The sequence below is a fragment of the Rhinatrema bivittatum genome, chromosome 8 (assembly GCF_901001135.1).
Source record: "Rhinatrema bivittatum chromosome 8, aRhiBiv1.1, whole genome shotgun sequence".
In the NCBI taxonomy this organism is placed as follows: domain Eukaryota; kingdom Metazoa; phylum Chordata; class Amphibia; order Gymnophiona; family Rhinatrematidae; genus Rhinatrema; species Rhinatrema bivittatum.
Genome location: NC_042622.1, coordinates 81,026,220 through 81,050,651, shown reverse-complemented (window position 1 = coordinate 81,050,651; position 24,432 = coordinate 81,026,220). Strand labels below are relative to the sequence as shown.

Here is a 24,432-nt window from a genome sequence, read left to right as displayed (position 1 = left end):
AACAAAGAATCCTTCCTTCCGGAGTTGTGCCACCGCCATTACCATCACCTTGATAAAGGTTCCGGGTGCCGTGGCAAGCCCGAAAGGCAGAGCGCAGAACTGAAAATGCTCTCCTAGGATGGAAAATCTCTGGAATTACTGATGGGTGGCCCGGATTCAGATGTGTAAGTACACTTCGGTCAGATCCAGCGACGCTAGGAATTCTCCCTTGTGCACTGAAGCAATGACAGAGCATAGAGCCTCCATGTGAAACCGTGGAACTCGGATGCATCTGTTGAACCTCTTCAGATCGAGAATGGGTTGGAAGGTTCCCTCTTTCTTTGGTACCACGAAGTAAATAGAGTAACAGCCCTTTCGCCGCTCCGCAGGAGGAACTGGAACAATAGCTCCGACATCGAGAAGGCCCTATACCACCCGATGCTTCTCTTCATACGAGCACGGGGATATGAGAAAACGGTCTCGCAGGCGTTGAGCAAAATCTAAAGCGTAGCCGTGTCTTATTACATTATTACATTGAGGTCTGAAGTCAATTTGGCACAGACTCCTACCGCTGGAACTGAGGAAGGGACCAGCCTCATTTCATTGGGAAGGGGGGGGGGCTCTGGCCCTACCGAAGTGGCGACCTCAAAAGGACTGGGACCATGACTGTTGCCTGCCAGAATTCTGCCTGGATGAGAAGCCCAGCGACCTGGAAGAGCAGAACCTCCTATTCCCCCGAAACCTGGACCGAGAAGGAAAAGCTCCTCTCGCCCTGGGCTTTTCCTCGGGAAGGCGATGGACCTTGTTCTCTCCTAAGGACTGAATCATGTCCTCCAAATCCTTCCCAAAAAAGAAGTTTGCCTTTGAAAGGTAGAGAATCCAGATGTGTTTTGGAGGAGACATCTGCAGACCAGTTCCTTAACCAGAGTAGTCTGTGGGCAGAGACCGCTGAAACCATAGACCTGGCCAAGGTCCGGAGCAGGTCATACAGGGCATCCAGACTGTAAACAACCGCTGCCTCCAAGTGTCCGGCTTGAGTGGTGCTGTCTCCTGAGAGAGATGAGGTATTCTGCAACTGTTGCACCCAGCGGAGCCCAGCTCGCAAGGTGAAGCTGCTACACATGGCAGCCCTCACCCCCAGAGCAGATACTTCAAATATCTTCTTCAGTTGAATCTCAAGCTTACGATCCTGAAGATCCTTGAAAGCTGTCGCGCCTGTCACTGGGATGGTAGTCTTTTTGGTGACTGCCGACACTGCCACATCAACCTTGGGGACCCGAAGATAGTCCACAGCTTCTTCTGGTAAAGGATAGAGCTTGTCCATCGCTTTACTGACCTTCAATCCCAAATCCGGGGTATCCCACTCCCAGAACAACAAATCGGGGACCAAAAGATAAAAGGGAAAGGACTGGGTCAGACCACGAAGACCCACCATAACTGGATCAATGGCCCCCATCCTAGAATCCTCCGGCGAGGTCTCAATTCCCAATTCCTCCAGAACTGCCAGAATAAGGGGGCCCAGCTCGTCCCTTCTAAAGAGACGAAGCACCTTGGGGTCATCACCTTCAGTGACGTGGGGGCTATGTCCAAGACCATGGCTTTGATCATCCCCATGGTCTAGCCCCTGCGGCAGCTTGTCAATTGGTTGCGGGTCCTCCGGATCGGAATCCTGAGATGAGGAGACATCTAACATACAGGTGGACACGATCTGTAGGGGGCGCTTTGCCCTCGGATCACCAACCCCTTCCTTGGGTCTAGACCTTTTGGGGAGGTGGGAGCCTGCAACCACTGTTTAACTTCCCCCCGGGTGTCTCTTTGCTGCCTTCCTGGCTTTAAAAGCCTTATGGAGCAACAGGATAAAGTCTGAGAAAAAAGATGAAGAGGAGTCCAAAGCCCCCTCAAGGCTCTCCTCAGCCGCTCCTGCTGGAACCTCCCACAGCCTGCCTCCCTCAGAGATCAATTGCTGCGGGGATAAGGAAAGAGAAGACTTTCCCTCCCCCTCAGTGGCCCACGCTGCCGCGCAGAAAATTCATGATGGTTAGTGTGGGAACGGATCGGGAGATGGAGGCCACTGCCGCCCTAAGTGCACCGACCCGCAACGCGTTTTAAAACTGTCACTCCCGGCGTTTACAGAAGTGCCCTCACCGCCGGGAAGACAGGCTCAGCATAAGCCGTCCCTGGACAGACGCGCTTGTTCCGCACGCGCAGCAGGCAGCACCATGCGGCATCGGCGGCAGAGCAGCAGCACTTCAGCACCAGACGGAGGAAAAACTAAATAGGCAATGGCTCTCCTACTTCCCCAGCGCATCACCCCCTTTTTAGAGGAGCTGATTGAGATCTGCGCCGGCAGAAAACACCTTAATCCATCTGTTTCTGATTTTTTTTTTTTAAACAACCTGGAAATCACCGCAGGTCCTGTGCCTCCTGGGGTGAGTGAGCCGGGCTCCCCGGTATCAACCCCGATCGCTAGGGATAAAGAAGTTCCTCAAGGGTCCTCGACCCCTGACACCCACAGCCTCAAATACCAAGGAGGATGGTCCCCTCAGGACCTACCAACTCCCTGGGAGGCTCCAGTCACTTGCTGTGAAGAAATTCTTTTTTTTTTTTTTTTAATTTTGAATGAAAACTAATTCTATCGGGTCGATACAGTAAGGCCGCGTTAGAAAGAGTGCGGCAAACGAGGGCGCATCCTCGTTTGCCGCACGCACAGTTCTGATCACATACCGCTCGATACTCTAAATTACTTGCAAATGCAAGCCGCGTCTGCGAAGCGTTAGGGGAAGCGTTAGACCCGCGCAACCGATTTTACTGTATAGGCACTTAATACAGCGCCTATACAGTATCCTGGGTGCGCTGGTACCTGTCATTTCAAATGACATTTGAAATGACAGGCACCAGGAAGTGGATCCCAACTTTAACCCATGAAAACCTAAAAACCTAAAATCCCCTCCTCCCGAAGCGGCTCGACATGTGCCAACTTACCTTTTGTTGTTTTTCAGCCCTTTCAGCCTTCTCTGCCGTCCTCTCTGCCGTCCTCCGGAGGGGGGGCAGCCGGCGGCGAAAGCAGCTTGGAGCGGTGTCCCCCCCGGTCCTGGTTCTCCTGGCTCTCTATGATGTTCTAGCAGGCCAAGAAATTAAAAGAAGAGCGTGGGTGCAGCCAAGGGGGAAAAAAAAAAAAGACGTCACGCCCGCCCGTCCCTGTGCTTTCATTGGCTTGAGCGTCCAAATTGACGGGCGCTCAAGCCAATGAAAGCTCTGGGACGGGCGGGCGTGACGTCACGGCCGTCCCTGTGCTTTCATTGGCATGAGCGCCCGTCTATTTGGGCACTCATGCCAATGAGGGAGGGGGGGTAGCTGTCAGCCAGAAGTCGAGCTGGAGTACCTGCGGGAACATCGTTGAGAGCCAGGAGAACCGGGACCTGCGCAGGGGGGCCGCGCCGCTGGCTGCCCCCTCCGGAGGATGGCAGAGAAGGTTGAAGGGGCTGAAAGCAACAAAAAGTAAGTTGATAACATGTCGAGTAGCTTCGGGAGGAGGGGATTTTAGGTTTTTAGTTAGAGGCAGGGGTAAGGGTAGGCGGTAAATGAGCAGGTTAAACGCGCAGCAAAACGGCAGGGTAAAATAGCGATAGTCGGGGCGCGCGTTACTGTATGGGAGGGAATAGCTAATTCGATGGTTTACATCTAATATACATGCCGCGTGCGGAAGGGGTTACCCGGTGATTTAAAGAGGCGGTGAGGATGGGTTAAAGGGGATAGTGTATCGCAGGAAGGGCTAACGCGGCCGGAAAGTGAGTAGAAAGCGAGTTAGGAGCGGGGTAACCACGGCCGCACTTTACTGTATCGGGCTGTGTGTCCCTAAACTAGACTTTTTTTTTTTTTTTAAACTATCTACAGACTGTAGGATTTTGCACCTCCACCATCTGCTGGAGACAGAGAAATACTGACGGACTGTAGGTGGCACCTGAGTGTATAGGGCAGAGTCAGTCAAAACTTCTCTGTCTCCATCTGCTGATGGGGAGGCAAAACCCAGGAGTCTGGAGTGATCCGGGTACGTACAGGGAATTGTGGTTCTCTTTGTAACCTCCAATGCAGAAGCATCCAGCTTTGGCACCCTCAACAGCTCCAGGGTCTCCTCAGGCAAGGGATAAAGTTTATCTATAGCCCTACTAACCTTAAGACCAGTCTCCAGAGTGTCCCACTCCCTGACCATCCTATAGAAAGGAGAAGTCCTGGCCGAGCTCCTCAAACCAGACATGACCACAGCCACTATGTCCTGGTCCGGCTCCTCCTGCGGAACTGCTATTCCCAACTCCGCCAGGACATGCGGGATCATAAGACCCAGCTCTTCCCTCTGAAATAGGTAAATGACCTTAGGATCGTCCCCTTCCATGGCAGGAATCTTCCCAGGCTCCCCCTCCTGATCTGGACCACTGTTGGGAGGAAACACCGAGAGGACCATCCCCCGAGGGCAACCCCTGGACGGACTCCTCCGAGGAAACGTCATCTGCGGTCCCCTGCACCACTGGACCTCTAACCTTATTTATTTATTTATTTAAAAACTTTTATATACCGGTATTAGTATGCATACATCATACCGGTTTACAATGTAACTTTAAAGGTAGAAATTACAATGAACAGGGAGGGCGAACAAGGAGGAGTATACAAAGAGCAGGAGGTGGAGGAATTAAAGCAATAAATAAAAACTGCAACGGACTATTTACAGGAATATACAAGGCGTAGGCAAGATACTTGCAGAAGTCGGTGTACTTAATCAGGGTAGGCTTGTCGGAAGAGCCATGTTTTAAGTTTTTTTCTGAACTTGGCGTAACATGGCTCTAGCCTGAGAGTGGTAGGGAGGGTGTTCCATTGTTTAGGGCCTGCAATGGATAGTGCACGGTCCCTAGTAGAGGAGAGGTGGGCTTTTTTCAAAGGGGGAATGGAGAGGGTGCCTTTGTTGACAGTGCGAGTGGGTCGTTCAGTGCGTATAGGACGAAAGGGTTCATCCAACCAATTGGAATTGTGCGAGTGGATGGACTTGTGCACTATGGTTAGAATTTTGAAGAGAATTCGGGATGCGATGGGGAGCCAGTGGAGTTCTTTGAGTATTGGGGTAATGTGATCAGCTTTCCTTGAGTTGGTGATGACCCTGGCGATGGCATTCTGGAGCATTTGTAAGGGCTTGGTGGTGGAGGAGGAGGATCCTTATTTCCCCCGGTGTCTCCAACAACCTGGGCACCTTTCTGGGTGGATCCTCAGGGGGCCTGCACCTGGGGGACAAACTAGACTTAACCTGACTGGTCAGATATGCTGTGTGTAATAAAAGGATAAAATCCGGAGAAAATTGAGGACCACACAAATCCCCCTCCAGGGGATCAGGATCCCCCTAACTACCCTTTTAGGGCCCCCCGGGCCTCCTCGGGGCTAGAATCTGCTAGCGACAGCACTGGTGGGAGATCCCCTCCCTGCCGCGTTCTCCTCCACAACTGCAAAAGTTTTCAAGATGGCCACCATTCCTGCGCTTATCGGGAACGGGACAGCCGTATCCTCTAGAACGGCCAGCGACCTGCTAGGGCCGCGTTGCTTGAACAATGTCGCCACAGATCCCCACAAAGAGCCCTCCCCACTGAAGAGGCAGTGGGAGCATTGGCCAGCCTTGGAGAGCCGTGGGCAGTGCTCTCCATACACGGAGCAACAGCTCGCACGCGGCATGGCCCAGCGAGACTGACCACGTAGCAGACACCAAAAAACTGCAAACGGGATCAGGAACCGTAGGACCGACTCTGCTTGAATGCCCTGCCTTCGCCTGCCACCAGCAACGGGGCGAGCACCAGATAAAACAATCACTGCTTCTCTTTTCTTAATATAAACTTTATTAACAAGAAATAAAAAGTTTATTTCCCTGAAGAATGTTGGCAGAAGCTTCCCACGATCCTTGCTGGCGTTTCAGAAAGAGCAATTTTGGGGTTCCCAACCCCTGCTCATCCTTAAACTACTATCAGGATGGATGGTCCCACCAGGACCTCCCAACCTCCTGGGAGGAAAGTCTCAACAATGTCCAAGAAATCCTAATTCCCTTTTTTTTTTTTTTAAACTCAGGTACAGAACCACAGGTTTTGCACCACCTCCCTTCTTCTGGAGTCAGAGAAATACTGAGGAGATGCAGGTAGCAGACCGGGTTAAGAGGCGGTGCTTACAAAACTTTCTCGGTCTCCATCTGCTGGAAGGGAGGCAAAACCCAGGAGTCTGGACTGATCTGGGTATGTACAGGGTACAGTCCTTGCCTTAACACCAGCACCCAACCAAACAGCCCCTGCCTCAGAGCACCTAACCAAACCCTTTTCTAGTAGCACCCAACAAACTCTTTCTAGCATTGAAACAGACAGCCTCTGCCTCAGTAGTATCCAACAAACCCCTTTCCCAGCACTGAACCAAACAGCTTATGTCCCAGCAGCACCCAACAGAACAGCCCCTGCCTCAGCAGCATCTAATAAATCTTTCCCTGCACCCAGCTGAACAGCCCTTGCCTCAGCAGCACTCGACAAACCCCTTCCCAGAACCCAACCAAACAGCCCCTATCTCAGCTGCACCAAGTAAACCCCTTCCCAGCACCAAAATGAACAAACCCTGCCCCAGCAGCAACAGACAAAACTCTTCCCACCACCCAACTGAATAGCCCCTACCCCCAGCAGTACCCCAAGTAAGCGACAAACCCCTTTTTCCACCACCAAAGCAGCCTCTGCCTCAGCAACACCCATCACCAAGTAGCTTGTGCTTAGCAGCACCCTCAGTATGCTACAAACCTCTTCCCACCACTCAACGAAACAGCTCCTGCCTCAAAAGAACTCTCAGAGTCCGACCTTCTCCTACACTTCCATGCTTTCTTAAACCACTCTCTCCTTATGTACCATAAAAATAGTTCTAGGTTATCTTCCCTCTTCTAACTGAATAGTAGTACAACAGCTTTGTGTGTGTTTCTATCCCATTAGCTGCCTCTTGCGTCCTCCAACTGCCACCTTCCTGAGTCAGAAAGGTGCCTGTGAGATACTCACATTATTTCCCCCACTGGAGAGCACTCGCAGCATCTGTGTGAGGTAGTGGAAGACATTTAGCTGAATTGCTGTGCTGCCTGTCTTTCTGATCACATCACTCGATTCCTCAGGGCTTAGAGTATGGCGGAGCAAAGCCCAAGCAAGAAGAACTGGTGCATGATGAGGGATATCCCCAAATGTCTGCAATAGCTCATCCACATCCTGGTTGAAAATGAGAACACAGCAGAGATGAGCACAGCCTGAGCCAGGCCATAACTAGCAGGCACTGGAAGGTTACAGGGCAAATCAATTCAGTAGAAACTATCTCCTGCTCAGTCACACACATTTTATGACTAACACTCAATTCAATCCCAGGGGCTTAGGACTATGTCCTGTAAGGGACATATTCCATCTCACGGTTCAGTGAACAGAGCTCTTACTCCTTCTTTAGAGTTACAGAAGTCGATCAGAATCTGATCTTGCTAAAACTATACTTTTAATGCCTGATGAAGGCAAACTAGAATTGCTGTGCATTCAGCTCCTATCACATCTGTCAATTCTATATCACTTGGACATATATAACAAAGTGCGCTAAGCATTACTACTTCTTAGCCATTTTTCCCCAAAGTTTTATGCAACCATTTAGAAAACAAGGACTAATGTATTTCAGGCACGGAAGAGAGGAAAATAAAAAACAAAAAAAAGAGATGAGTAGAAAGTGGCTTAAGATAATGCAGTGGATATAAGGAAAGTTAGTTCTTCCAAAAGGTACTAACATAAGGGAAATTGCTGAATCCAGAAGACTCTGAAATGGGAGATAAGTCTATGAGACGCTCTGCTTTTTGGAGATGTTTTGTAAAATGTTCCAAGGAGTAATTGCCTCCTGCTTCACTGCTTTGGTTAGCGAACTGAGAAGGTAGCTTTTTTTTTTTTCTTAGTATAGATGGAATATGTCCCTTACAGGACATAGTCCTAAGCCCCTGGGATTGCTGAAAGTCACCATCCATATGGAGATGCCAATATCAGCTGCCACTTCCATAAGATGAAAACATTAGAGCATTACCTTGCATTCTTTCCTCGCTCCAGCAAACTGATGCTGCTGGGTCCTATCATCCAAAGCACACTCATGCAATGAGTCCACGTCCATACCCTCCACCAGAATAAGGGCACTGAAGTAACTGAGAAGAAAACGAGAGTCAGAATTATTCCTGAATTCAGTATGTTAGAAGCATAAATTGGATTGAATTAATGTATAAGTGAGTATTATCTGAATGTGTAACAATATGTGTGAGAGCATCTGAGTGTGTTTGTGTGTATAAATATAAGTGCAAGAATTGTGTGTGAATGGGGTAAAGTAATGTGTGAGTAGAATTTGTGAATTGTACATGCACACACCCTCATGCACAATGTGACAGAGTGTGTGTGTGAGCATTGAGTCCAAGTGAGAGAATGTTCCAAAGTGAAAGTGTGCATGTGAAAGCATTCTCATTCCACTGTTTAGTATGTGGGGGAAGGGGAGTTGGCGAAAAGAGGTACAGAGTGCATTTGTGTGGAGGCAAGGAAAAGGAAAGGATCGATTTTACATTTCATAGGGATTGTCAGGTCAGATATGCCCTAGTAGAGATGCAACAAATATGAGTTTTCCATCTTATTGTACAATCCCATATAGCCGTCGCGTTGTCAGAGAACACTCGAACCATGCGACCCCGGACCAGGGGCAGAAAAACCTCCAGGGCTCGACAGACCGCCCTCGTCTCGAGGCGATTGATGGACCAGAACTTATCCACTTGTCACCACAGACTTGTGCCGACCGGTCCAAGCACACCACTCCCCAGCCAGAAAGGCTTGCGTCTGTGGAGACCACCACGCAATCCAGAGGCTCCAGATCCATCCCCTTCTCTAAATTGAGATGACACATCCACCATGAGAGACTGGACCTGGACTCCCAAAGCAGAGACAAGGGAAGATGAAACACTCCTCTGAACAGGGTCTCCACCTGGACAACAGCGCGCATTGCAGTGGTCTCATGTGCGTGAACGCCCACGGGACCAAGTCCAACGTGGATGCCATAGACCCCAGGACCTGTAAATAGTCCCACACTTTGGGCAACTCCAGACGAAGAAGACGCTTGACCTGAGACTGCAACTTGGACACCCTTGTCCACCGCCAGGAAAACCCTGCCTCGCTGAGTTTTAAACTGGGCCCCTAAGTAAACCAGCGACTGAGTCGGCTCCAACTGACTGTTCTGCACATTGATACCCCAACCGAGAGACTGTAAGGTGGACATCACTCTTCAGATGGACTTCTCTCGAACCAACCAATCATCGAGATACGGGTGGACAAAAATTCCCTCCCGGCAAAGAGTCACAGCCACCACCACCATCAGCTTGGTGAATGTTCAGGGCGCCGTCACCAAGCCAAATGGGAGTGCTCTGAACTGAAAATGTTGACTCAACACTCTGAAGTGAAGAAATATCTGATGTTCCTGCTGAATGGAGATGTGCAGGTGCGCTTCCATCAGGTCTAGGGAGGTGAGAAATTCTCCTTTGCGAACCACTGCCATCACAGTACACAGTGTCTCCATGCGAAAGCATGGAACCCAAAGGAACAGATTCACCTTCTGCAAACTGAGAATGGGCCGAAAGTAGCCCTCCTTTTTCGGCACCACAAAGTAAATGGAATACTTTCCCTGATTCTGCTCCTCCAGAGGGACGGGAAGAATGGCCTTTAGGGCAAGCAGCCTTTGCAATGTCCCCCAACACTGCCTCCCGCCTGATGCGTGAGACAATATGGAATATGGGACTCCACAAAGGCCTCCTGAGGCTTAGCCCTCTCTTATCACCTCCAGCACCCAAGAATCCAAGGTAATCTTTTCCCAATCCTCGAAGAAGCTGGAAAATCTGCCTCCTACAGCTTCTACAGAGGAGAGGGCTTCATTGGACTGATTTTCCGCTCCTAGTGCCCTGCCCGACACTGTCTCTGCCCGATCTGTGTACTCCATGAAAGGACTATTGGCGCCCACCGCCCTGTTTCGAGACGGAACAAAACCGATGGGAATCCCGAAAATGAGCCAGAGAAGGAAACACCTTCTTAATGGGCTTCCTGTCCTCCAGCAATCTATTCCCCTTGGACTCCCCCAGGACCTTCATCAACTGATCCAGGTCCTCCTCTCCAAATAACAGCTTCCCCTTAAAGGGACGATTACAGAGCTGGACCTTGGACAATAAATCGGCCAACCAGTTACGTAACCACAGCAGCCTACAAGCCACTATCGAGAAGACCATGCAACGAGCCAACGTACTCACCAAATCACACAAAGGATCTGCCACATAAGTTATGCCTGCCTCCAGACGCGCAGCCTGCAACGCGCCACCGTTGAGCCCTTCTGAACCCAACACAGGCAGGCCCCTTTGCATTAAACTGGCACAGACAGCTGCCCGAAAACTCAACTCTGAGACTTCAAACATCCATTTGAGTTGCACCTCAGTTTCCAATCCTGGACATCCTTCAGGGCCGCTGCCCTAGCCACCGGGATCGTAGTCTTCTTGGTTACCGCCGAGACAGCCACGTTCACCTTTGGGATAGCAAATGTTGCTTACCTGTAACAGGTGTTCTCACAGGACAGCAGGATGTTAGTCCTCACATATGGGTGACATCACAGGATGGAGCCCAATCACAGAATACTTTTGTCAAAGTTTCTAGAACTTTGACTGGCACCTACTGGGCATGTCCAGCATGGCACTAAACCTGCAGCCAGCAGGGGTCCCCCTTCAGTCTTGTTAATAGCTATAGGAAGTGCCAAAAAATAAAATAATAAAGCGTAACGAACCCAACACTGCAGGGTGGCGGGCGGGTTTCGTGAGGACTAACATCCTGCTGTCCTGTGAGAACACCTATTTCAGGTAAGCAACATTTGCTTTCTCACAGGACAAGCCGGATGGTAGTCCTCACATATGGGTGAGTACCGAGCTGAGGATGTCAGAGTATGCACCAAATGTACCCAAAGACATGCAACAGGCACAACAACTGGGGTGGAATTTGGCAGAGGGCATCCTGAACCCTAACGGGCAGGCAGAAGGGTATTGGTAGATCAAGTTGCAAAAAGGTTGCACAAGACAGATTGGCCAAAGATGGAATCTTGTCTTGCAGCCTTGTCCAAACAATAGTGGGCTGTGAAGGTATGGAGAGAACTCCAGGTAGCAGCCCTACAAAAATCAGGAAGCGGCACCGAGAGTAGGTGCGCTACTGAAGTTGCCATGGCCCTGACAGAGTATGCTTTAACACGGTCTTGAAGTAGAATGCCTGCTTGCTGATAGCAAAAGGATATGCAGTCCGCTAACCAGGAGGAGAGAATCTGCTTACCCACAGGCTGCCCCAGTTTGATGGAATGGAAAGAGACAAACAATTGAGTGCTTTTCCTATGGGCAGCTGTACAGTCTAGATAGAACGCTAGACCCCGTTTACAGTCAAGGGTATGCAGAGCCTGGTCTCCTGAATTGGAATGGGGCCTGGGAAAGAAGGTGGGTAGTATAATGGATTGATTAATGTGAAATTCCGATACTACCTTAGGCAAGAACTTAGGGTGAGTGCGGAGTACTGCCCGGTCGTGCAGAAGTTTAGTGTAAGGCAGATAGGTAACTAGGGCCTGTAATTCACCAACTCTGCGAGCGGATGTGATTGCCAGAAGAAAAATCACTTTCCATGTGAGATAACGAAGATCACGGGAATGGAGAGGCTCAAATGGTGGTTTCATGAGTCGACCCAAAACCAGATTAAGGTCCCAAGAAGGGGCCGGAGGACGCAGTGGAGGCTTGAGGTGGAGCAAGCCCTTCAGAAATCGTGTTACAAGGGGTTGTACTGAAATAGGAACATCCCCGACACCTCTATGGAAGGCAGCTACCGCACTGACATACATTCTGATGGAAGAAGTTTTAAGACCTGATTTTGACAAGTACCAGAGATAGTCCAGAAACTTCGTGGAGAAACAGGTATAAGGATCAAGGGATTGAGCAGAACACCAAGATTTAAACCTGTTCCATTTGTAAAAATAAGATTTTCTCGTGGAAGGCTTCCTTGAAGCAATCAGGACATGGGAAACAGGCTCCGAAAGATTGAGTGGCTGAAGAATTAACCTTTCAACATCCAGGCAGTCAGGGACAAGGCCTGAAGATTGGGGTGGCGTAGGCACCTGTCGTTCTGAGAGATCAGAAGCGGGTCCTTTCCCAAGGGAATGTGTTTGCGAATGGAGAGGTCCTGAAGGATCGGAAACCACACTTGGCATGGCCAGTGACGTGCTATCAGGATCATGGTTCCCATTTCCTGACGTATCTTCACGAGAGTCTTTGAGAGAAGCGGAAGTGGAGGGAATGCATAAAGGAGACCGGTTGCCCATGAGAGGGAGAATGCATCTCTTGTCTGTGAGTGTTGGCTGCGAGTGAGAAAGCAAAAGTTCTCTACTTTGTGGTTTTGAGGAGACGCAAAGAGGTCTATGTGGGGATAACCCCAATGTTGGAATATTGAGTCCGCTACTGTGGGGTCGAGGGACCACTTGTGTGGTTGAAAGGCGAGACTCAGCTTGTCCGCCAACACATTGTCCACTCCCAGCAAGTAGGTGGCCCTGAGGTACATCGAGTGAGAGAGGGCCTCCGCCCATATCTGTGCCACTTCCTGACACATTAGGTAGGAGCCCATCCCCCCCCCGTTTGTTGATGTACCACATGGCCACCTGGTTGTCCGTCTGAATTAGGATGACTTGGTTGGACAGGCAGTCCCGAAATACCTTGAGAGCATATCTGATTGCTCGTAGCTCCAGGAAACTGATTTGGTGTTTGGCTTCCTCTGGAGACCAAGCTCCTTGGGTCTGCAAATTGGCGACATGTGTTCCCCAGCCGAGGTTGGAAGCATCGGTTGTGAGAATTATTTGAGGGTCTGGAGCCTGGAAGGGTAGGCTTTGGAGGAGATTGATCTGATTTTTCCACCAGGCTAGAGACTGACGAAGTGGGTCGGTGATGTGGACAATGGTCGATAGTGGTTGGACGGATTGAGTCCATTGTGACCTCAAAGTCCACTGCATGACTCTCATGGCCAAGCGGGCCATTGGGATAACCTGTACTGAGGACGCCATGTATCCCAGCAGGATGAGGAAGTGGCATGCAGTCGAGCGGTGCTGAGACTGTAGCTGGTGTGTGAGAGAAATGAGAGTGAGAGCTCGCTGTCGAGGCAGAAATGCCTTTGCTTGAAAGGTGTCCAAGTCTGCCCCTATGAAGGACAAAGTTTGAGATGGGATTAAGCAGGATTTCGCGTAGTTAATGAGAAATCCTATCGAGATCAGAGTGGTAAGATGAGATGTAGGGACGACAGAGCAGCTTGCTGAGTGGGAGCCCTGATCAACCAATCGTCGAGATAGGGGTAGACGTGGACACCTTGAGTCCGGAGGAAAGCTGCTGCTACTACGAGGCACTTGGTGAAGACTCGTGGTGCAGATGCCAGGCCAAATGGTAGCACACGGTACTGATAGTGCTTGGGGCCTACCAGAAACTTCAGAAATCTGTGATGAGATGGAGTTATCACAATGTGTGTGTACGTATCCTGGAGGTCTAGAGAGCAAAGCCAGTCTCCTCTTTGCAGAAGAGGAAGGAGGGAACCCAAGGTTACCATCTTGAACTTCTCTTGTTGGAGGTACTTGTTGAGGGCATGCAGGGCCAGAATTGGATGAACGCCGCCTGATTTTTGGGGATTAGAAAGTACCAGGAATAGAATATCCTAGACCCTGCTGAGAGTAGGGCACTGGTTCTATTGCTCTGGACTGGAGGAGAAGGGAGACCTCCTGTTCCAGGAGTGATGAGTGGTCGGAAGTTCTCCACGTCAGCCAAGGTGGGGAATCCGGTGGGATGGAGAGAAAGTTCAGGTGATAGCCTTGAGAGATTATGGCAAGGACCCACTGGTCTGAGGTGATTGTATGCCACATGTTGCTGAAATGGCACAATCGACCTCCTACTGGATTCTGTGGCAGTGGAAGCTGGCTGCTGGCTGCAGAAGTCAAAAACTGGAAGCAGGGCCCGGCTGAGGAGCTGCTTGCGGCTTTTGTTTCCAAGGTTGACGAGACTGGGCCTTCTGGAAAGGTCTCGTGGAACGACCTCTAGACGGTGGTGGATAGACTTCTTTGCATGGAAGAACGACTTTTTAGTGTCCTTCCTGAATGGTTGTTTAGAGGAATACTCAGAAGGCATGAGAAAGATTTGGCGAAGGGTCTCATGATGCTTCTTGAATTCCGCCACCGTCCGCTGGATCTGTTCGCCAAACAGATTGTCTCCTATGCAAGGCAGATCGGACAATCTGTCTTGTACTTCAGGGCGCAAGTCCGAAGATTTTAGCCAGGCCCATCTTCTTGCAGAAATAGCAGCTGCAGATACCCTGGAAGCAGTGTCGAAGATATCGTAAGAGGACCTTATTTCATGTTTCCCTGCTTCAAAACCCTTGAAGCAGGGACAGGGTGGTTGGATACCTGAAGGTCCCGGTCTAGGCTCCGAAGGAATTGGAGGAATTAATCGGAGGCACCGATGATTTTATTTATTTATTAAAGGCTTTTATATACCGATTTTCTTGATACAAATTAAATCAACTCTGTTTACATCGAACCAAGCAGTAACTATAACCAACCAATCAACAAGAGACAATTTAAGGAGCATAAAGTTACATTATAACAAAGGATGCCTTAACTGGGAGTGGAAATAAAGAAGGGGAGAACGAAGCTAAAGTACTATATACATGGGAGGGAGGCGAGGAGCCGACCTCATGATAAACAAATGCTAAATCACGCCTACAAGTTATTTACATAAGTGATGAAACAATTCTAAATCAGGCTGTTGGGCTAGTAGTGGGGAAGGCTCGGCAGAACAGCCATGTCTTTAGTTTCTTTTTAAAAGTTAGTAGACAAGTTTCCTGCCTGAGGTCCGGAGGCATGGCGTTCCAGATGGAGGGACCTGTGATAGAGAATGATGTGATCGAGAATGATGGCATCGAAGGCACCGGTGCAGGCATCGAGGGCATCGATGGATGACTCTGTGGCGCCAACGGACATATCAGCACCGATGGATGGATCGGTGGCGAGGGACGTAATGGCATTGATGGCTGAGGCAGAACTCCGAATGGAGGGATGCGGAACGGTGTTTCTCCTCCCAATGATGCTGTCAGAGGGGAGGGCATCGGAGCCATCGGAGACCCGGGATCCATCGGTGGAAAAGCAGCCATAAGAGCTTCTATCCTGGATAGCAGCGGTGCCAGCGCTGCCGGAATCGGGTCGATGATCAGTTCCCACAGGTAGTGCCGGTGTCGGAGGAACCTGAAGATGTTGCATCGCCTTGTCGATGGCCTCCTGAACCATCCAGTCCAGTTCTTCTCGGAGAACTGGAGCAAGCAGCCCCGGCTCCGGAACAGAAGAAGGAGGCAGAGGTATAGCCGGAGGAACCACCGTTAAAGGTGGAGTCGCGGCTCCCGATCCCCGATTGGGTGAGGGTTGCCTCGGTGACCCGGTCGCAGGAATGGTCGGTGCCTTTCCTGGATGGGGTTTCTTCGACAGCGGCTCGGACGATGACGAGGTCGATGATTTCGCTCCCTTGATGGTCCGAGTCTTACGGTGTCGATGGCGATGTTTCTCCCTACGATCCCCTCGATCCTGAGGTAGAGTAGAGGGTGTCTATGGCCGAGAAGTCGTCGATGCCGGTCGGTCACCGGTCGGTGGTCAATGATGGCGCGAAGTTGACTGTGCCGGTTCTGACGACGTAGATGCAATGGACGGAGTCGGGGTTTGAGCACAGAAGAGAAGTTCCATCTTCTCCATTCTGGCCTTGCGACCCTTCGGTGTCATTAGGGCACATTTGGTGCAGGTCAATACATCGTGCTCGTGTCCTAGACACATTACACAGACTTTATGGGGGTTTGTGATAGACATGGTGTGGGTACAGTCCGGGCACCGATGAAACCCCGACACCATAGCCATGGAAAAAAAAAATCGAGCCGCGGTACAGTCAACGGCCAGTAGGCCGCGAGGGCCAAACTCAACGGTAATAGACGGGAAACAGGTAAAAATTTACCGGAGTACCGCGGACTGAGAAAAGTTAAAGGAGGGACCCCTGTGGGGCAATTTAACTTTTAGTAATTCCGTGATGAAAATTCCTGTCAGGAATCTCTTCAGAGCTCCTTTACCGCGAGGCTACTGCTGCGCGGAAAAAAGAAGACTGAAGGGAGACCCCTGCTGGCTGCAGGGTTAGTGCCATGCTGGGCATACGCAGTAGGGGCCAGTCAAAGTTCTGGAAACTTTGACAGAAGTTTTCCATGATTGGGCTCCATCCTGATGATGTCACCCATATGTGAGGACTACCATCCTGCTTGTCCTGTGAGAAAGGTCTTCGCTGGACCTCGCAAGCCCGCTAGAACTGGGTCGACGGAATCCTGTGGGAGTACATCCTGTGGAAGGTCTACCCCAAGTTCCGATAGGACCCAAGGAATTAAAGGGTCCAATTCCTCCCTGATAAAAAGATAAACTACTTTGGGGTCATCGCCTTCAAGGTGGGTCGGTTTCCCCAGGTCATCCTCTGGTTCTGCCCCCGAAGGAGGAGCCGGGACAGGAAGAGGGTCCAAAGACCCAGCGCCAGCCACGTCCAGAAGAGTAGCACCTTCCGTAAGGGAAGAGCACCGCAGCTTCGCAACGCGAAGGGAGGCCTGGGGGTCCTGGCGCTTAGGCAGCTTTTGGGGAGGCCCCTCAGGGCGACCCAAAAGCAAAGTTTCAGGTTGTTGTGCTTGGGTGGCCAGAAAGGCTTTGTGCATCAAAAACACAAAGTACAGAGAAAGGAAAATTAGTTTCTTACCTGATAATTTTCGTTCCTGTAGTACCAAGGATCAGTCCAGGACACCTGGGTTGTGACTCCGCACCAGTAGATGGAGACAGACTAAAACTTGTGGGCGGAGCCATATATAAGCCCCTGTGCCAGTCACAGCCCCTCAGTCATACGTAATGTCAAAGTAGAAAGCAATAAGGCAACCATAGCCAACTAGCAACACGCTACATAAATGGAAACAATACCAACCCCTACGGGAACCAAACTCCCCAACCGGGAGAGCGAACAAACAAGCGGATAGCTTTAATCTTGAAGAACCCTGAGCGGACTCTCCGTTAGGTTAGCGTAGCACTGCGGGCGGGATCCTGGACTGATCCTTGGTACTACAGGAACGAAAATTATCAGGTAAGAAACTAATTTTCCTTTCCCTGTACGTACCAGGATCAGTCCAGGACACCTGGGAAGTACCAGAGCTAAGTTACCGAGGGTGGGAAGCAGAGAGTCCCGCTCGGAGTACCCTCTCTCCAAACCCTCTGGCCTCAGTAGCCTGAACCTCCAACCGATAATGTATGATGAAGGTATGCAACGACTTCCAGGTAGCCACCCTGCAAATCCGTTGAGGCGAGACCTGAGAAGAATCCGCCCAAGACGCAGCGGAAGACCGCGTCGGATGAGCCTTGAGACCCTCGTGCGGAGGATTTCCCCCGCACTACGTACGCTGAGCCACTGGCCTCCGTGATCCAACGGGCGATCGCTGTGCGAGACGCCGCAGAACCATTCTTTGGGCCCGAAGGTCCTCTGCACATCCAGTTTTCGCAACTCTTTCGATCTCGGGTCCGAAGACTCCCCGACCGCGAAAACGGGAGCTCCACTGATCGATTCAAGTGAAAGCCGACACTACCGTAGGCAGAAAGAACGAACAGTCCGTCATGAAACCCCTACGGCAGAGATCCGCAAAAAAATGGCTCCCTACATGAACATGCCTGTACTTCCGAGACACGGCGTGCTGAAGCCATCGCCGCCAGGAATACGTTCTACAAAGTAAGATCTTGGACTGTAGCGCGCTTCAAGGGCTCAAACAGTGCCGAGCCTAAGGCGGGAAAAGAACCCAGTTGAGGTTCCAAGCCGGACAAGGTGAACGCAAGGGAGGACGGAGGCGATTAGCCCCCCCCCCGCAGGAAACGGGAGATATCCGGGTGAAGAGTCAGGGAGCTCCCCGGATCTTTCCCTGCAACCAACCAAGCTCCACCACCTGGACCCGTAGCGAACTGCACGCGAAGCCTGTGGCCAGCCCGGCCAGGAGAAAAGCCAGAATATCGGAAACTGCAGCGGCAGCGGGGTCCAAACCCCACTCAACACACCATTCCTCAAAGATTATCCATACCCGGACATACACCAGGGACGTAGACTGCACCTCCACAGCGTAGCCATGACCGCGTCCGAGGGACCTTTTCTCCTCAACCGATTCCTGTCAAAAGCCATGCCGCGAGACAGAAGTGATCCGCTTCCTCCAAACAGACAGGGCCCTGCTGAAGCAGCCCCGCGAACCCCTAGAGACGAAGGGGAGCCGCCCCCGACAACTGGAGGAGGTCTGCGAACCACGGGCGGCGCGTCCACTCCGGTGCCACCAGGATTGCAATTCTATGCGCCGCAGAAGCTTGCCGATCATGGGCCATGGGGAAACACGTACAGCCGGACATCCATCGGCCAGGGAGTACCAATGCGTCGACGCCTTCTGTTCCCCTTTCTCGACGCCGACTGTAAAATCGCGGAGCCTTCGCGTTGTGCCACGTGGCCCTCAGATTCATGTGGGGAACCCCCCCCACTTCCTGCAGATGAGGAGAAACGCTTCGTCCGCCAGCTCCCACTCTCCGGGATCCAGGCGGTGACGGCTGAGATAATCTGCCTGGACGTTGTCGACCCCGGCAATATGAGACGCCGCGATCTTGCTGCGGTTTCGTTCCGACCAGGCCAGCAAGGACTGCGCCTCCTGCGCCACCAGCGGACTTCTTGTCCCGACTTGGCGATTGATGTAGACCACTGTAGTCGCATTGTCCGAAAGAACTCGGACCGCCTTTCCCATAGCACCGGTAGGAAGGCTTGAAGAGTCAGACGAACCACTCTGGTCTCCCGACGGTTGATAGGCCACCGGGCTTGCGACTCTGACCAAAGCCCCTGCACCGATGTCCCTAGGCAAACTGCTCCCCAGCCGGAGAGACTGGCATCCGTGGTCACCACCGTCCACCTGGGCACCAGAAGGGACACTCCACAGGACAGAAGACTGGGATCCAGCCACCAGAGCAGGCTGGACCTCGCCTGGCCCGCGAGTGGGAGCGGTAGGTAGAAATCCTCGGAAACCAGCTTCCAGCGGGATAGTAACAAGGACTGCAAGGACCGCAGGTGAGCGAAGGCCCAGGGTACCAACGCGAGCGTTGAAGCCATCAATCCCAGAATTGTCCGGTAATCACACACCCGCGGGCGGCTGAGATATAACCAACGCCGCACTAGAGATTGCAGCTTGCATATCCGATCTTGAGATAGGACCACCTAGCCCCGCTTCGTGACGAATACGGCTCCCATATATACCAAGGATTGAGTGGGAGTCAGTTGACTCTTGTTGTAGTTGACCACCCAGCCCAGGGACTGCCAGAGCTGTAGGACCCTGGCCACCGCCCGCCGACACTGATCCTCTGGCTTCGCCCGGACCAACCAATCGTCCAGGTAAGGATGAACCGGGAGACCTTCCTGACGGAGCTGCGCTGCCACTACCACCATCACTGTCGTGAATGTCCGAGGAGCGGTCGCGAGCCCAAAAAAAAGGGAGCGCTCGAAATTGGTAGTGCCTTCTTAGAATGCAGAACCTTAGGAACCGCTGGCACGATGGCTGGATGCCCACGTGAAGGTACGCTTTTGTGAGATCTGGGAACGCCAGAAATTCGCCCGGACGCACCGACGCAATCACCGAGCGAATAGTCACCATTTGGAAGTGGGGAACACGAAGGCATCTATTTACCCCTGTTAGATCCAGGCTTGGCCATGACGTGCCGTCGTTCTTGGGAACCACGAATGAAATGGAGTACCTGCCCCTGCCCCGCTGATCGACAGGGACGGGGAAATGGCCCCCAGCTTGCCAATCATCGGATGGTGTCCAGCACCGCCGCCCTTTTCTTGGGGTCCTTGCAGAGTGAGACCAGAAACTTGTCCGCTGGGATGCGAGCAAAATCTAACTCGTAGCTGTGTCTTATCCTGTTGAGGACCCACTGGTCCGACTTCACTTTGGTCCATTCCTCGAAAAATAAAGGTAACCACGCTCCCACATGTGGAATGACGTGCTGCAGGCGCGGCGAGGGATGGACCATCCGAACTTCATTGCGAAGCCTCGTGTCCCCCAAAAGGACTGCTACCTCTGAAGGTTCCGAGAGGAAGACGGCCTATACGAAGAGCCGGTGGATCTTTGAGGGCGCGATTTCCTGGGCCCCCGAAGCCTCATCCAATTCCTTGCCAAACAGCAATTTCCCCATGAAAAGCAGAGCCCTCCAGGTGAGCCTTGGACGAGCATTCGCAGCCCAGTTGCGCAGCCATAGGAGACGACGCGCAGCCACCGCCGCCACCATGGACCTAGCGGATGTACGCAGCAGATCATGCAGGGCGTCTGCCCCATATGCTATCGCCGCCTCCAATCTGCCTGAGAAGCCTCCTCCGCATAAAGGCCCGCATTCGCCTGAAGGACATGGGCCCAGCGCCGACTAGCTCCCATAGCAAAGTTAGTGCAGATGGCGGCCCGCACACCCAGGGCGGATACCTCAAAAACGAAGTTAGTGCAGATGGCGGCCCGCACACCCAGGGCGGATACCTCAAAATCTTCTTAAGCTGCACTTCCAACTTCCTGTCCGGGATATCCCGGAGCACCGTAGCTCCTGTGACCGGGATAGTAGATCTTTGTCACCGCGGAGACCGCTGAATCCACCTTTGGAAGACGGAGAAGGTCCAGCGCCTCCCCTGGGAGCGGATAGAGCTTATCCATGGACTTGCTGACCTTCCATCCCATTCGCGGAATAAGATATCCGAAGAAAAATGAAACGGGAAGGCAACTGCCGGACCCATAAGGCCCAGCAGAACAGGATCCATAATGGCCTCTTGGCGGACCACCACAGGTGGGGCCTCTATCCCCAGCTCCTGGAGTATGGCCGGAAGAACGGGCGACAGTTCCTCCCTGCAGAACCGGACTACCTTGGGGTCATCCCCTTCCACGGACTGTACTCCTGTTCCCACGCTGGGCTGGGCGGAGCCATCCGCCGCCGCCTCCTCGGCCCCCCTCAGGGGCTCTTCGGGAAAATCAGCATCCTCCACAGGGGAATCCTCCAAATTCGATTCCTGCGGCATGCCCCGAGGGGCCTGATTCCCTCTTGAGGGCTCCTGGAGGCCTCCGCAGCTCTCATAGCTTTTCTGTTCCGTGGAGGAAACTTGTGGGGACCCTCTGTAGGGACCCCCCTCGGCTGCGCTTGCTACGTTTGTACCCACGCACCTTGCGCAGCCATAGCGCAACGTCCTCCGAGAAAAAAACCTGACCCAGAAGAATCGGCCCCAGAAACCTCCCCGGACCGAAGCCCCTCCGAGGAGCCCCCTCCCGCCGCGTTCCGCTGCGGGGAAAGCGCGGGAGGCAAGGCCGAATCCCCCGGCGCGATCCGCGCGATTTTACTTCCTGTGGCCAAAATGGCCACCACTCCCGCGCTAAGCGGGAATAAGTCCTGAGGCCTACCTATGTCGCGTCCAACCCGCGGCGGCGAACGCGCAATCCAGGAGCGAGACCCCCGAGGTGCCCCGGACGGCCCTTCCCCGCCTGGGACGCAGGAAAAAACAAAAACCCTCACAAGCCAGGCGCGCGCGCGCCAAGCCGCAGGCCCGACACGGGGAGCCGCGCGGCATGCCGGCGAACGCGGGAAGACCAAGACGCGCCTCAGAAATAAAAATTAATTAATTCGGCGAAAAAAAAAAACCCCCTGCAAGCGGCACTCCCCTCGAAACGGAACGGCGATGCAAGGAAACGGAGGGCCGGCCGAAAACAAAAACAAAGCAGAAACACTTCTTTTTTTTTTTTTTTTTTACTGACGCTTGTCGCTGTCCCGGGTCCTGGAGCCCTGTACCTGCAGGGGTGAGTGAACCGGGCTCCCCGGTGTCACCCCTGACGCTGCTACTTGTGGAGCCGGGTCCTCGACCCTAGCAGCGGCCTCGACCAGGGGGGGGGCGGTCCCCTCAGAACCTCTCAACCCCCCTGGGAGGCAGGGCGGCCGGGATCTGACTCTTTGACGAAAAGAAAACAACCTAATTTGGCAAAAAACTACTAACTAGGCCTAAGAACTGAGCACAAAAGAAAAAAAAAAACCGCAATCCTGACTAACTACCAGAATCAGGGCAGGCAGGGCTGTGACCAGACCTGCACCATCTACTGGAGACAGAGTAAGACTGAGGGGCTGTGACTGGCACAGGGGCTTATATATGGCTCCGCCCACAAGTTTTAGTCTGTCTCCATCTACTGGTGCGGAGTCACAACCCAGGTGTCCTGGACTGATCCTGGTACGTACAGGGAAAAAGAATTTGCTCCGCCCCCTTCCCCCACCTGGGGATCGAGCTGGCCATCAGAAAGGTCCTGGTCCGGCTCTGAAGGAGCTTCTGGACTGCCAGGGCAGAGTGATAAATTGGGCAGGAGATCCCTTCCCCCCGCGGCGCGGGCATGCACTGCCAAAGTATCTAAAATGGCCGCCGTTCCCACGCTGAGCTGGAACTGAACGGCTGGAGGCTCACAAGGAGCAGATCTTTTAGGTGCCGCGCAGGCCTTAGGAGGAAACTCCGGTCCCCGATCTGAACTGCCTTCACCTCCGGAGAGACAGCGGGAGCAAAGGCCTGCGCGAGAGAGGCGCGAAGCCGACTCTCCACAGGCCACACAACAAGCGGGATGTAACATGGGGAAACCCCGGAGAGGCGCCGAAGAGAGAGAGAAGAGCCGCAGCAAAAAGATAGCAGCGACAAGAAAGTCGGCTGGCTGGGAAGAAAAAGTGCCGGTAAGCTACCCGGAGCCCAGAATGAAAGGAACAGCAGCAGTACAGCACAATCTAAGAAGAAAGGCTGACAGGCTGCTTCTGTACTTTTTTTTTATAACGGGCCGGGAGCACAAGGAGGAGGGCAGGGACCGGACCACTGGTATTTCCCTCCAGGCACCTTACCTCTCGGAGCCCCACAGGGATCACCAACTCCAGCTCCTTAAGCCTGCTACCAGGGGGGATAGTCCAACTAGGACCTGCCTACCACCTGGGAGGATATGTTTAAACCTGCTTGATCCTGTTTGCTTCCTATAATTAATTTCTCTTTACTTTTTCTTTTTTTTTGTGAAGAGATTGCCCTAACCCCAATAGAAGGTCAAGCCTTCTCTGTCTCCATCTGCTGGAAGGGAGGCATAACCCACAGTCTGGATTGATCCGGCTACGTATAGGGAACAGGGGGTTTCTTATTTATTTTACAGAGTAATGGCAGTAGGGCAGGTATGGTACTTGGTCATTACAGAACAGGCTAAGACAGACAGATCTTTCAAAAAAAAGACAAACACCAATGAAATCCATTGCTTGGCTGTGGGACCTAATATATTGCCAAATCTTAGCATGTAAAATGTCCACACTCACCCAATCCGCTCCACTAACGGGTCCATGCTCTCATCCAGCAAGTGCCGATTTGTCTGCCGACGCCCAAAACCTTGCTCTTTAAAGATTCTGGTAAATGTCAGCAGCTCTTCAGGAGACATCTCAAAATACGCAAAGTGCAAAAAGATGATCTCCAGCAACATGGCCTGTTCCCGGAGGCACTGCAGAAACCAGCGAGATGCCCGGCGTTCTGTCTGTGCAAATCAAAGACATGTCACAAGTTGCTCCCAACACATATCACTATCTCAGTCCAGTAATGGACTGTCAAGACATCAGTACTAAGCAGCCTCAGACACCCAATGTTTGCTTAATTCTCTATGTACATGAAAGAACGTGGAGGACAAACTAACATCCTCGATGCATTTATAAAAGATGGTCCTCGAGTGCTGGACTCGAGTGCTGGGTCTGGATTCTTGCACATTACTCCTTGGTTAACAGGTATGTACAATTAGCTGGGTTTTTTGCTCTTTTATCCAGTTCTTTGCGAGTTAATAAGTGTTTTGTTTTGTTTTTAATTAATACTTTATTGAGATTTTATCAATTCAACATTAATAAAACATAGGTATTCAGGATTACACCACAGAAAAGAAAAGCAAAAATGTTTAGGCAATTTTGACAAAATGTCAACAACCTGATCAAGTCCACATTATATTTGGGGAGCGCTATAACAAGCAAAAATTTCCTACATATAATTCAATCTTGAGAGACATTTAAATTTATATTTTCATCAAAACCTCTGCAATTTTCTAGTTTATCCTGGTATCTGTTCTTTATCTCTAAGGAAAGTTTCCAAATGAGTGGGATCATAAAAAAAACATTTATTTCCCTGTAATGTAATACAACATTTACAGGGAAATTTGAGGAAAAATAATCCACCTAAAGATAATACCATCTCTT

General features: G+C 51.8%; 1 protein-coding gene across 6 annotated transcripts in view; it reads right to left on the bottom strand.

Moving 5' to 3' along the window:
- The window catches only part of NUP188 (nucleoporin 188), a 370,052-nt gene that overhangs the window by 257,109 nt on the left and 88,511 nt on the right, over window positions 1-24,432 (bottom strand). For all 6 annotated transcript variants that reach the window (XM_029612592.1, XM_029612589.1, XM_029612591.1 and 3 more), the window contains exons 9-11: window positions 23,518-23,729; window positions 8,071-8,185; window positions 7,029-7,229 (exon numbers count right to left, since the gene is read on the bottom strand). In XM_029612592.1, the coding sequence (XP_029468452.1) occupies window positions 7,029-7,229; window positions 8,071-8,185; window positions 23,518-23,729 (528 nt within the window). The remainder of the gene's footprint in view (window positions 1-7,028; window positions 7,230-8,070; window positions 8,186-23,517; window positions 23,730-24,432) is intronic.